At 36.8% G+C, this 13,252-nt stretch overlaps 1 protein-coding gene across 2 annotated transcripts in view; it reads left to right on the top strand.

The window, feature by feature from the left end:
* LOC149775064 (uncharacterized) overlaps positions 1-13,021 on the top strand; it is a 48,982-nt gene extending 35,961 nt beyond the window's left edge. The window contains exons 1-4 of one of the 2 annotated variants that reach the window (XM_089943560.1): positions 10,210-10,324; positions 11,276-11,392; positions 11,663-11,782; positions 12,923-13,021. In XM_089943560.1, coding sequence (XP_089799686.1) covers positions 10,288-10,324; positions 11,276-11,392; positions 11,663-11,782; positions 12,923-12,933 — 285 coding nt within the window. In that variant the 5' untranslated portion in view covers positions 10,210-10,287 and the 3' untranslated portion in view covers positions 12,934-13,021. Of the gene's footprint in view, positions 1-10,209; positions 10,325-11,275; positions 11,393-11,662; positions 11,783-12,922 lie in introns of those variants that run through there. The other variant, XM_089943559.1, reaches the window with a different exon arrangement.
* The last annotated feature ends 231 nt before the right edge of the window (positions 13,022-13,252 follow it).

Raw genomic sequence — 13,252 nt, 5'->3', positions numbered from 1 at the left:
CGTAACAAGACTATTTTTGTTTTCATTCAGATCGTCAGTAGTAGGAGCTTCATCAATGGCGCACAAAATTGACGATCGTCTTATTACCACCGCTGCACAGCGCTTTTTCCAAAATCTTTCTAAATATCATTTGCAACCGAGCCTACTTCAACTATCGTAAAACCATGTTCAACAACAGCTAAGGTTTTTCCTCATCCATCATGTACAGAGCACGAACTAAGTTTGGAAATACGGACTTGCCAGTTCCATCACCATGCTTGGACGGTTTAGGTGCTGCCTGCATGGAGAAGTCAATGAAGTGACAGAATCTGTGAATTTCATTTTGCGTTATGTCAATGAATAATACAGTATACAGTACATTCAGGCTTTCATATTGTGCACGATATCGGGGCAAAAACACGTACCGTAAATACAACTCGAGTCGAAACACATAATGGACGAGCAGCGATTACTGGAACTTGCATAAGATTTGGTGAAAAAACTTCACATTTGTGATATCCTACTTTTCCAGACATTTTGGATTTAAAAAACGTTTGGTGGTTTTATCGCTGCTGCCTTAACAAAGTTATCTGTAACATCGTGGAGTAAATACCCTGGTCTACTTGGATACAATTACTGTGGACCCGGTACACGGCTAGATACACGACTCGGTTCTAATATTCAGCCAAAATTATGTGAACCACCGATGAATCATGTTGATGCTGCGTGTTACGGACTTTAATACTATTACGGGACCAGGTGTCCGAGAACTAATCGCAAGATGGATCGTCAAATGATGGATAAAAGCCAAGATTGTACTTGGTGGTTCTCATTAAACGTAACTAATATTGACACAAACAAATAATGGATACAAAATGCCGGCCATTATCATAAACATTATACAGTCCGCTTGGGTACTGGATAAGTGAAAACGCCGTGGAAAAGATGGCAAGTGCCGTAAAGGTCACTTATGGGATCGCTTGAGTATGGCTGGCTAAACAAGCGATGTGGCAGATTTACTTACCAGTACCAATAAAGATTTCACGCGGTTGGTTTGATGCCCATATGCCAAATAAGTTTCATCAAGCTATTGTGTTGTTTCTTCCACATGATCGCGTCCAGGTCGATTGCGCTCCTACAAGTAAGCGTTAACCATTGTCAACGTTGGCAGCAGATACAAAGAAGAATAAACATGGTTGCGCAATGTCCCCGTTCATCAGTTTGTTTTAAAGCAGGATGAAGACACTCAGGAGCTTCTGCAACTCCTTCAATAGCATCTTGACCCAAACGGTTTGATCTCGTAAAATTAAATATCGTACATGAGCAGCTTCGACAAGTCGAACACGTACGAACCAACGAAGATGGTGATGTCAGCCTGATTGTTGACTTTTTACTGTAAACGGCAATAAATACATCATCAAAGATATTTCCGGAATTAAAGGCCGGATCAGCAACGAGACTTCAAAACCTATTTTGTTCATTGTCAAGGACAAAATCGATTCATACTTGTTTGCGCAGATTTTGCATAATTTTTTCCAATACACAGTTGTCCATGAGCTTGAAAAAGTCCTCCTCAAACTCATTGGCGGCCTTTGTTCTCAGATCTATATTCATCTGGATATACGGAGCCATCCAAGCATTCTTTCAAAATTTAAATCATCGACGATCGAGCACAGGTTTGGAGACAACCGCGTGTTAGGCACCGACAGCACCTCTGGGGCAAGTGGATAATCATTGTGTGCCTATCATTGTGTGCCTCAAGTAAACGTTTAGGGTATTCCAAACGACCCTCAAAGAATTTTCCGCAGCTGCTGTTCACGTTGATATTTTTTATGTATTTTTACACATCAATGTATCTAGGATAAATCCACCGAAATCACCAACCGACAACCGTTGTATCATTGACCAGCCATTAAGGTTATTTCAATCGAGATATATGATATGACTTTTGGAGTCAACGTGGTTATATCGTCCGTGTTTGGCTTGCTAGAGCGCGCAAATCTGTGACTAATCACAGAAATGCCGCAACGAATAGATTTCTCAATAAACAAATGCTGGTCAATGCCGGTGAGCTATTCTAAGTCGATATTGGTTTTGGACAACAACGCATCCCAATCTATTCCCGGATTCCGGGTGAATTAATGAGCGGGATCTAACTTGTACAAATGTACAGCTGTCACAAAATTTCTCAAACACATCAGCGAGCAAATACACATCGGTGCGCAGATACAGATCGTGATATTCACCAATGTTTTTGCATTCGAATGCAAACCAACCATTGCTGTCCGCTGAAGTTTTTCACGATCCCACTACAGTAAACGTCATAGTTGGTGAGCAGTTGTTGGGTGTTAAATATATGCATGCAACGTCTGCGTGGAAAGTTCTTAAAGTGCGCGCTTACTGTGTTGGTTAAGCAACTAGGCAAATTTTTTATCCATACTTAGTTGGATACCGATTCTGACTCTTCCGTTTCAATCAGTAGCAACCATTCAATATGAAATCGTCCATGTTGTCCATGAGATAATAATGCAAGCGGAAAAAATCCTTTATAGTAAGTGAACATATTAACAGCGATACCTGCAATTGCTTTTCTCCTAGCTATTGTTCCGCTCATTTTTGTATCTGTTTGCACAGTCACATATGTTTGTGCAATCACAGGTGTCTATGCAGACAGAGGTGCATGTGTTTTACGTGCCTGATAATATTCACGAAGAGATCCATCTGTCGGACAGGGTGGATCACGAGATTTGACTTCAAGAAATCGTCACTTATCTTGATCTGAAATACTATATGGTGGTTTTGTAAATAAGCAGAGGCGTTCTATGAATAATCATTAACAAATCAATCCACAAACTTACGGAGAATGTTTAAAGTTCATTTCGGCCCAAATGAGCTAAAATGACCCATCACTGAGTACTGCACAAATTGGTATACGACCGTTTGGGACATTAAATCCAATAATTTTAAACATGTTGGAGTGTTTGTATATCTCAGATATGGCTTTGCGTCTCTGGACTTCAAAAGGGGATCATAAAATCCTTTTATACAAAAACGTAAGCAACCCGTGGAATCCGTCAGCAATAACACAAAGTTGTTAATCAGCCCTTGCCGAAAAATTCATTCAGCCTGATTCAGGGTCCTCGTAGCGAAATTGCTTTGGGACGTTAGAAAAATATCTTTAAGAATGGAGTCAGCGTAAATAACCCCAATTAACCCATCACTGATTACAATACCAACATACATTTTATCAGACTGTCGAAATTACCATATAATGCCAAACATCTTTAAATTTCATCATTAGTTCTGGGTTATCTATGTCAACAACAGCCAATACTAATTTCATCGCTTGCTCTACTCCGCTTCTGAATAGTAATATATTTTTTGTACAACATTTCGTTCCTACATAATAACCACAAGACATTGGTTTAATTGACCTGCTATTGGATGTTTTCACCATTAAAACTAAAGTATTCGCTAAAATTATGATAGGTTGTTGAAGACGTTTCAGACATAGTGAGCGACCTAGTCAGAGACTCTACCTTTTGTTTCACAAAATTATCTTTATTCATTTTTGTCTTCATAAACCTGGCCTAATTTCTCCAGTTCCATTTATAAAGACACTCCCAAGTTAATAAATTCATCAGCGTGCTATATATATATATGGGGACATTAAGGACAGTACCATGATGACCTTACACGATTGGATTACACGGGTCCAACTAAGACTTAAGTGTCACGCGAGATGGCCACGTGACCTCTCGCATCCTGCTTTATTTTCCAACAAAATATGTTAATGTAATCCTTGAATGTTTCAAGAATGCAGTTTGGTCCAAACAATGAATATAGCTAAATCTGCATCTAATATGTTTGGGGATAAATAAGAATTTAAGTGACGCTGTGCACGCCTTGCACTGTGAAAGTACTGTTCATTATAGTTCATCCTGGTCTCCCGGGTAAACTTAACCGGCTCGCCTCCTCAGAAAGGAATTAAGTAACGCCAACATACTGGATCGGTGCCTATAGAATGCAGGTTGATGTGAAATAAACAAGATTATTGGATTACCGTCATTATTGGCTTATAAGTCGAGTCCAACACCTAATTGCGCATGATCCTGATTTGCTGTTGCACGATGCTTGAGCAGAACTGTGCCTTACAATTTTGATATGAGTAATCAGTAGAACAAACGTGATTGTTCCTGATAAGCGAGTACAAAGGTATCAATTTGGGACCATACTTGTAGAATCCGCATGTGACGATAATATTGTTTCTTCATATAGAAAAAAAAACCCAACCCAAAAGTAGCCTACAATGACCGTGTCATTCAAATAAAATTATTGCGGTATTACAAAGATTCTTATTTACAGATATATCTGGTAAATATGAAATCTACTGACCTACTATCAAGACGATGCCGTGCTGATTTGCTTATCATTAACGATGACCTTAGGCGATTTCACATCACGTACTATATACAGCAAAATTATCTATCGTCAAGCTTAGGAAAGCATTTATTTGGTGGGTGTGTGGAGCATTTCCTTTTTTTTCGGGGAGTGCGGGGTAGCAATCGGTACCTAAATACACAAGACTTAGGTTATTGTGTGTGTGTGTGTGAGAGAGAGAGAACGAGAGAGAGAGAGAGAGAGAGAGAGAGAATTCACATATAATAGATATTCGTAGTCTGCCGTCAAGATCATGGGGTGTGGTATAATGATGCCTGAGCTTTTCTGCCTAGATTCGTCGATGCTGTGAAGCATGGGAATTTTTACCGCCTTCTATATTTATATTCTAAATTCCAAACTCTCTTTGAAATGAAATAAAACCTGATGCATGGACGCAGACACAAAAATACAAATATTTCGACAATGCTGCTCTCGAATATTCTTGTAAGAATACAGCAATCATACCTACTTTTGGTTTATTCTGGTATTGCCGACAGTCGAATCTTGAATCTCGAGTGGTCATTAAAGCCCTAGTCCAAAGGACGAGGGTTTCAAGGCACCAATACGATTCGTATAATGTCGATATCAGAAGAAAAATGGGTTTGGTCGCCATTCTTACGTAAACAGCACTCAAGTTAATATTGTAAGACACAGTTTCGAATTCCATTCTGTAGGCACCGATCCAGTATGTTGACGTTACTTAATTCCTTTCTGAGGAGGCGAACACTCCGGATCGACTGATGGAAAACAAATGAGCGTCTCGTAAGCGGGCCAGCTACCAAGATCCATTGAGAAATAAGCATAATCGATCAGTAAAATATTTGTAAGGAATTATCAAACTATCAGATCATCATGTGAATTAATGTATACACAAACTGAGAAATAAACAAGGTTACCGTGTAACAGACAAGTTCAAGAATCCCCTTCGCGCGAATTGTTATTTCTCTGAATTAATGATGTGTGCAATAAGAATAAGAGAGTCGTGCCGTATATACTCGCGTATAAACCAAATAATTTAGAAGAAAAAAAAAAACAACGTCCTGAGGGGGAAAAAGGAGGAGGAGGGGAGCTTATCCGCGGGCCAATGTCTAAACTTGACAGTTTTTAGGTCTTTGTGTTGACTACTGTAAAGGCTGTAAATCTTGGAACACAAAGAAATACTTTTTCCGTGTCCAAAGACGTCGGCATGTAAAAAAAAAATAACTTTCAGTCACCCGACAATTATTAAACTGTTATAAAGTATTATAATTGATTTTGTTATTATTGTGCATGTGCATATTTTCTGATTTCTCCAACATGAAGTTAAATAAAGGTAAATACAGACTTCTTAATTCGCGAGCCGGTTAAGTTTACCCGGGAGACCAGGATGAACTATAATGAACAGTACTTTCACAGTGCAAGGCGTGCGCAGCGTCACTTAAATGCAGATTTAGCTATATTCATTGTTTCGACCAAACTGCATTCTCCCAGATAACATTTCAGCTAGTCCTAAATATGTGTTTTATTTACGTTAAATCACGCGCTTGAGTTACTCATTTTCAATGATATAAGCGATTCTACAACTCTAGGTACTATTTTTAAAAAGGTACGCACGTTTATTTGTACAAGGCACATAACCATCATAAATTACATGTTCACGAAGAGTGGTAATAATAAAGGCTAAAATTCTAATATGAATCAAAAAGATCAACATCAATCAATGTTAATTTGTGTTTTAGCTGAACAAACATAACTCTCCACACAATGGAAAGCTTGATGTTTCGGTGTCTTCTATGTTGATAGTCGGCGAATTTGTCTTTTCGTTTTGCGACAGCAGTACAGGCCAGTTAGTCATTAAAACCCTGAAACTGGCTTGTGATAAGAGGGAATTTCGACCGGCAACTATACCAGTACACTGATGTGTAATTGCCTTTTATTCCATAATATTAGCATGATTACCGTAGTCTTTTTTAAAACTGAGTGTATGACATACATGTGAACTTTTCAAAAGCCAAGTATGGAGACTGAATTTTTATAAAAAAAAATTGGGACCTATAATACTGAGGTTTTTCGTGGCATTTTTAAAGCCTTGTGGTATGTATTTTCAATCCTTCTTTTAATTTAACGATGGTAATTAACATTGGTATATACGGTATTAAAATGACTGGTTTTCACTTGTGCAAGTTTCTTTCGTGGGAATGGCGCTGTAGCATAAGGATTTATAGCATTCGTAGTGATCATTCTTGGGATTGAAATTAATTGTAGACGATTGTTGTGGTTTATTTTTTTTTATTTTTGTATTCTTGTAGAGGTAAAACAATTAATTACTTTCCGTGAATAATGTTTAAACTTAACATTTTATTTAGTGAAGAAGCGAATTCTTTTTAGTGAAGTAATTATTTCGTCACAACAATAATTCACAGGTGATAGAGCATAACATGTAGGACTTTTCTTGTTTATAAGAAATGAAAATTAAAGACATAATATAATAATCGGGAGTTCTTTGCAAAAAATTGGAAGATATTATAAAATCGGGAGGTAGGCGTAGAGCGATATAACATATCTGGATTTTTTTAAATTATTTTTTTCTCTTCCCTGCGTGAAAGTTGACAGATATGGTGTAAGGTCGCTTACATCAAAGCAATCTACAGCTCAGCTTTTACGGTATTAGCATAATTTTCAAAGTATTATTTCTGAAACTTCTTTATTTTATTGTGGAGGTCTCATTAAGGTTTAACGCAATGGTGCCCATAATTCGACTCCAAGGGATGTACTTAATTCAACTCGTAAGTGAACCTACAATGTACATGCGGTGACGCCATTATGTAAATACGTTCAGTAGCCTAATTACAAGCGTTGAATCGAACCGTATTGTTGTTCCTTGTGTTGTCATAATGGGATTACATTTTAATGAGTTAGTTATTTACAATTTCAAAGCAAAGTTAAAACGTAATTACCGGTGCACTGATACAAAATGTCCAATGCAATAATTCTTAAACAATAATTGAGTCAAAAGTGAGAGGTAGTGTTATAGCAACTCGCGATTGCTAAATTCTTGTCATCGTTTGATCAAATTATACACAAGACTAAATTACACAGAAACAATAAGAAAACAGAAAATTAAATTATTTTTCAAACAAGTTTATGCCATTTATTTTTAATAATAATGCACGCCAACCTAGAGAAAAGCAACATGTAACTTTTTTAATACACGTTTGTCTAGATAAATGCATCTAGAACTTACCTCGTGCATTTTGAGATGTCTCGGAGTTGTGGGTCGGCTTATACGCGGGTCAAACACTTTTTAGTGTTTATACCTGTTCAGTTTGGGGGTCAGCTTATACGCGAACGGGTTTGTCACGTTATAAGTAAGGAACATTAGCCAGATTGCAACATGTATATGCTAGACCCTGAGGCTAATTATTCGCTTCATAAATGTTGCGAGTGTGAGCCGACATCAAAAAGACGGAGGGGAAGCCAGTTGTGCATACCATGGCCATATGAACTTGTTACTGGCGCCTTATTCTGCTGAATGCGATTCACAGGTAAGTGGCAGGAATTGCCGGTGTTGGCTCAAAAGAAAACAAGTGGGGGTCGTAAATTCACCCTTGACAGACTGCCGGGGAGGGGGCAATGTCTGCTAATTATGCAGACCATGGGTGAATCGACATCCACTCGGAACTGAGCAAGGCGTTGCCACCATTGGAATCGCAAGTTTAAATCTAGTGTTTTGAAACTAAATAGCAGTAGTCGCTAAACCCTCTAGCGGGAATTACATAAGGAAGTTCTAAGCTACTCTTACGCCATTCGAAATTGGCGGGAAACAGTGTTATTCTGGGAATTACAAAGGAGCTTCGGAAAGGTCAGTGACTTATTTGCTCGATTGTCGCAATCTATTACGGCAAGATAATTGATCTTTAATTATGTGCAGTATGTACACTTCATTACTAGAATCGTTAGTACGTAGAATTACCATTTGTAGGGTTTGATTCATTTATAGTGTTTGATCTACATGCATATTTTGAGATATGAACAATGTTTATGCAAAGAATTAATATTGTAATTCACTGTTTGGTTAATTCGTAGTAACCTCGTGCATTTATTCATGTGATATTCTAGATCTGCAAATGTTGAATTGAATTATAACTTTGTATAATGGTTGCAGTGTGCAACATTAGTTACTATGAGTATTTGACTATTTGTGTACACTTTGTAGAAGTGTAATGTACAAAAATGCGTCTGATTATGTGATATTGTTCTGTATAATAAGATTGAGAATATATATATATATATATATATATATATATATATATATATATATATGATGAAATCTATTGATATATTCATGATAAGCAGTTGACACCGTGTATAACATATCATAAAGTATGGGTATTTCGATGTGCACGAAAGCGTGACCAAAGAAGGTAATGGCTTATCTGATGATGATAGATTATTATTTAGTGTGAGGCTTGAGAGTAGAGTAATATACTAATGTCCTTGTGCATGTTCGGACAGGAAGCTTTTAGGGACCGGAGGAGCTGTAGGAGACAGAGAAGGGAAATACCCTGGTACAGTTGGTCCCGAGTCTCTGGGAGACAAGAAAAAGGAGAGAACGGAAGTGGAGGAAGTGAAGGGTGAAGGACGGGGTTGTTGGACTGCAGGTGTACTGGGTACCAGTCAAGAAATACTACAGTTCATGAGATAAGTAGAAACACAGGACACGAGGAAAATCTATCACACTAAGTCAGATGATGAAATAGGCCGTCACTTGGTCGAGTGAAAGACGAGTAATAGGGTTTTGAATATTGAATTTCATTTGAGGAAGGATTATCTGTAATCGAATGGCATTAAAGTTGTTGTTTATTTGAATTTCACCTTTTTGTATTCAGTAATTTAACTGTCAGCATCGCTGACTGGGAGCTCGGAGCTTTGCATCTCTATCACTACTTCAACTTCTAACAAAAACGAGCCAGGGTGGGTCTTCTGTAATAATTAAAGATAATACTGGGAGCACCCCACCCCAACCTAAGGTAGTCAACGACGAGACCCCTTTATAGGGTTTATACGCTAGTATATACGGTATTTCTCAATTCCATAAAAATATATTGCATGTGTGCTTGTAATACACATGTTGCGGAAGATCGGTCATTTGCTTTGGGTTCTAAAATATACGAAGGCATCATTGTCATCTGAGATCCAATATTCATATATGGATACGACCACGTTGACACATTTCACTCATAAATGTTGCGCACACATTTTTATGTATCATTTTGTTGACGAAGATTGTGTCATAGTCTTATGATACTAATAATATCCTAATTATGCTGTATTATGTTTATGTTATAATATAATATAATATAATATAATATAATATAATATAATATAATATAATATAATATAATATAACATTTCGTCTGTCTTACAACAATTTTACTTACCAATTTGCATTTAGAAAAAAAAATCAACTCTTCTGTTTTAAAGAAGGAAAGTTTACAAGTATACCAATAATGGTTGCATATAATTTAATTTATATTTTGTTTTAATACCTCCACTTAAGCTACTCATTAATTAAATCTAACTATGTTTAAAAAGTATATTTCTGGAAGTAAACGATATGAACATGAACGATATGAACATGAATTTGAAGTTTGCCTATCTGTATTGAATATGAATTCGCACATCTGCAGATTAATCACAATATGAGTTCTCATGTTGCACATGAAGGTCAACTCCTAGGTCAAAGTTCACAAACCGTAATCGGCGAGGAAAGGTGAGATTTGACATATGCGCTTGTTCCAATTTTTGTATATAAGAGAACAGACTGACAATCAATCTTACTTCTCTCTCACAACTTGCATAGCTAGGAAAAGTGCCGAGACGTTCGTCATGAAGGGAACTCTGATTTTCCTGTTTGTTTTAATAGGTAATTTTTATCACATTATTTCAGATACCATTCTAGATAGTTTCGCAACTTAAAACATACCTAATTAAAACTTAGAGTATACAAATTATTATTTTGACTACATCGATAAATTATGTTTTGCTTGAAGAAGTGGAGTTTTAGATAATCATAGATATGCTTGAGGTATTTAATAACTTTAAACATCAACATTCTGCAAGCTATTTTGAAATAATCTGTATCAAGTGTGAATCTGAAGATTGCTCACAATTTGAGATTGACAAATGAGGTTGTTCCGATTTTTGTATATAAGCTAACAGACTTAGAGTCCGCATTACTTCGTCCCCACAACTTTCATAGTACGGAAAACTGCCAAGACATCTACCATTAAGGCAAATCTGATTTTCTTTTATGTTTTAATTGGTAATCTTAATGAGATTTTTGGGGTACTACCTTAAATAGTTTTATAACTTAAAACGTATCTATTTAACTGCGATTATGCTATCATAATTATTACTTTAATTGCTTTGTTTGAAGAGATGAACAGACACGCTTTTAGATAAACATAGATTTGAGATATTTAATAACTCAAACATTAACACTTTGAGATTATTGAATGTTTGTAAAGAAAATGCCTTCTATCAAATGTTAGATGAATTCAGTTGCAGTGTCTTAGCAAACACAGCCTACATAAGTCAACATTCCATCAATAAATAGAGTGTAGGAAATTACATGTTATCAACAAAAGACATTGGGAGAATGTGAAAGTTTTGTTCCCGGTTAAACCTTATTCTATCGTTTCAGTTGGTTTGCGTGATTTTCACATATCTTATAGCAATCAAAATAAAGGAATAGTGGAAAATTACACGAGTTGACAGATGGTAACTCCTCTCGCATGCATTAATATATATAGATATTACGACACGATTTCTTGAGTCCAGTTTTGATACAATTTATACCGCTTTTTCTTGACAGCGGTGACACTGGCTCAACATAACCACCATTGTAATGACAAATCGGATTGTAGTTTTGTAGTTTGTGGCCACAACGAAGAGGTTCACTGCAGAGATGGTTTTTGCGTTTGTGTATCTGGTGAGTATAGTTTTTATCTGCCATGGCTCTTGAATAACTCAATCTTCACTCCTTCACATTAAAATGCACGACTTGTAGCAACTATCCAAAAAGTCTCAAAAAAAAGTTTTAGCTGGACAGAGAAGGCGAACAGAATGAAAAAAAAAGACTGGGGGAACGCAAACAAAATAGACAAAATGAAATCTTTACGCCATCACTTCTTTGAAATGGGTAATAAAATCATTTAAATCACTCTGACGTTAAATAAATTGCACTTATTTTTATCTGCAGTACACGGAAAAAGACAACTCTGCCATGAACATCATCATTGTACTTGCAATGATGGTTCCACCAGCTTGTGTGGCGCTGATGGTACTTGCGTCTGTCACGACCAAGGAGGCCACGGAGTGGGTAAGATATCTGCATAATTTTTTTTACCTTAATAGATTGCAAATAATGTGTGCGCGCACGTGTGTGTGTGTGTGTGTGTGTGTGTGTGTGTGTGTACGAATGGTTAATGCCAAAATTAGTTAAAGTATTACTGATGAATTATCTCTGATAATACAGTTACAAATCTATTGTACCAAAGACCTTATTCTGAAAAAAGTGGGCTCTCTATGATTTACATTTGCTGTGGAATCGGTCGACCCAATATATATTATATTGGCCACAGATTTTCCATTATCTATTCATAAACCCGACTAGGAGGGGAGTGCAAAATTTCAAAAGGGTCTTGACTGTCCTGAAAGGGCACCAACTTAAAAGTTTCTGTGTATATTTACTCAAAGTGCGCGTAATACCAAATTACGTTCATGTGATTGTAGGTTAGTTTTTTTTAGCCTGGGGTTGGGGCAGGGGCGGACACCCAGGAAACCCACTTCCCCTATCCGGCCCCGATATATGAATACGAATATATGGATGATATTAAGTTTTAATGACAAAATCCTCAATTTTCAAGAGTTATTTCTGAAATCGAATCCATTTAGTCTTTCTCTTTTTGTTCAAGTGGATACGGTGGGGATAGTTGCTGCCTGTTTATCGGAAATGTTTTAATGCGTTGCAAGAGTTGATAATTTAGTTCGAATATCTCGTTATTGTTTTCTTTGCTTTACACGTAGCTTTTGAAGCTTTTCCCCACTTTAGCCGGAAGGTATTCACAAGCTAGCGATGGGTAATATCGCTGCTGACACTAGTAGGTTCTTTATAACGCTTAAATCTCATTTGTAAGGACTAGATCAGAGAAAACACTGAATAGATACGAAAAATTAGTCATCACGTGACCGCTCTTGGATAATGACGACAATGTTAATTTGCCTATAGCTGGACATATTTTTTCACTTCATCGCTTTCAAAAAGCTTACATTATGGTTGCTTTCAATTAGAGATAAGTGTTGTGGAGAACAAATGGTACTTAGGATGAACGAAAAAAAAAAAACGTCGAAACAGAAGCATCGACAATTTATTTACATAAGTAGCAGAATATTGGACAATTTGCTAATTGCAGGAGAGACATTTTTGCGTAGACAAAACGTTCTGTCGCTTCTTTTTCAGGTAAGAAATAGAGAAGATGAAAGTGGAAAAAGCTTCGTTGAAATGCCTTTGTATTTGGACCGTGTAAAAAAATGACTGACGATACAGTCCCTAAAATGATCATCGTTTCTTTTTTTTCTTGCTTACCATTTCATTCATACTAAACCAGTAGGTGAGCAAAGATATCTCATTTAATACTTCCCCGCCCAACGCACAATAAAACACTGTTTACAGATAGATTTCAGTTCGAAATGGAAATCAGACATTTTGTTTTACCACCATTGCTCCCTGCCTTGAACCCTGTTAACAGCAGCAGCATAAACAAAATATACAATGTAATTAGCAACAACA

The sequence above is a fragment of the Sinohyriopsis cumingii genome, chromosome 19 (genome assembly GCF_028554795.1).
Source record: "Sinohyriopsis cumingii isolate HCF-2022 chromosome 19, ASM2855479v2, whole genome shotgun sequence".
NCBI classification, from domain to species: domain Eukaryota; kingdom Metazoa; phylum Mollusca; class Bivalvia; order Unionida; family Unionidae; genus Sinohyriopsis; species Sinohyriopsis cumingii.
The sequence above is the reverse complement of the archived record's forward strand: the minus strand, read 5'-3'. Positions and strand labels throughout refer to the sequence as shown.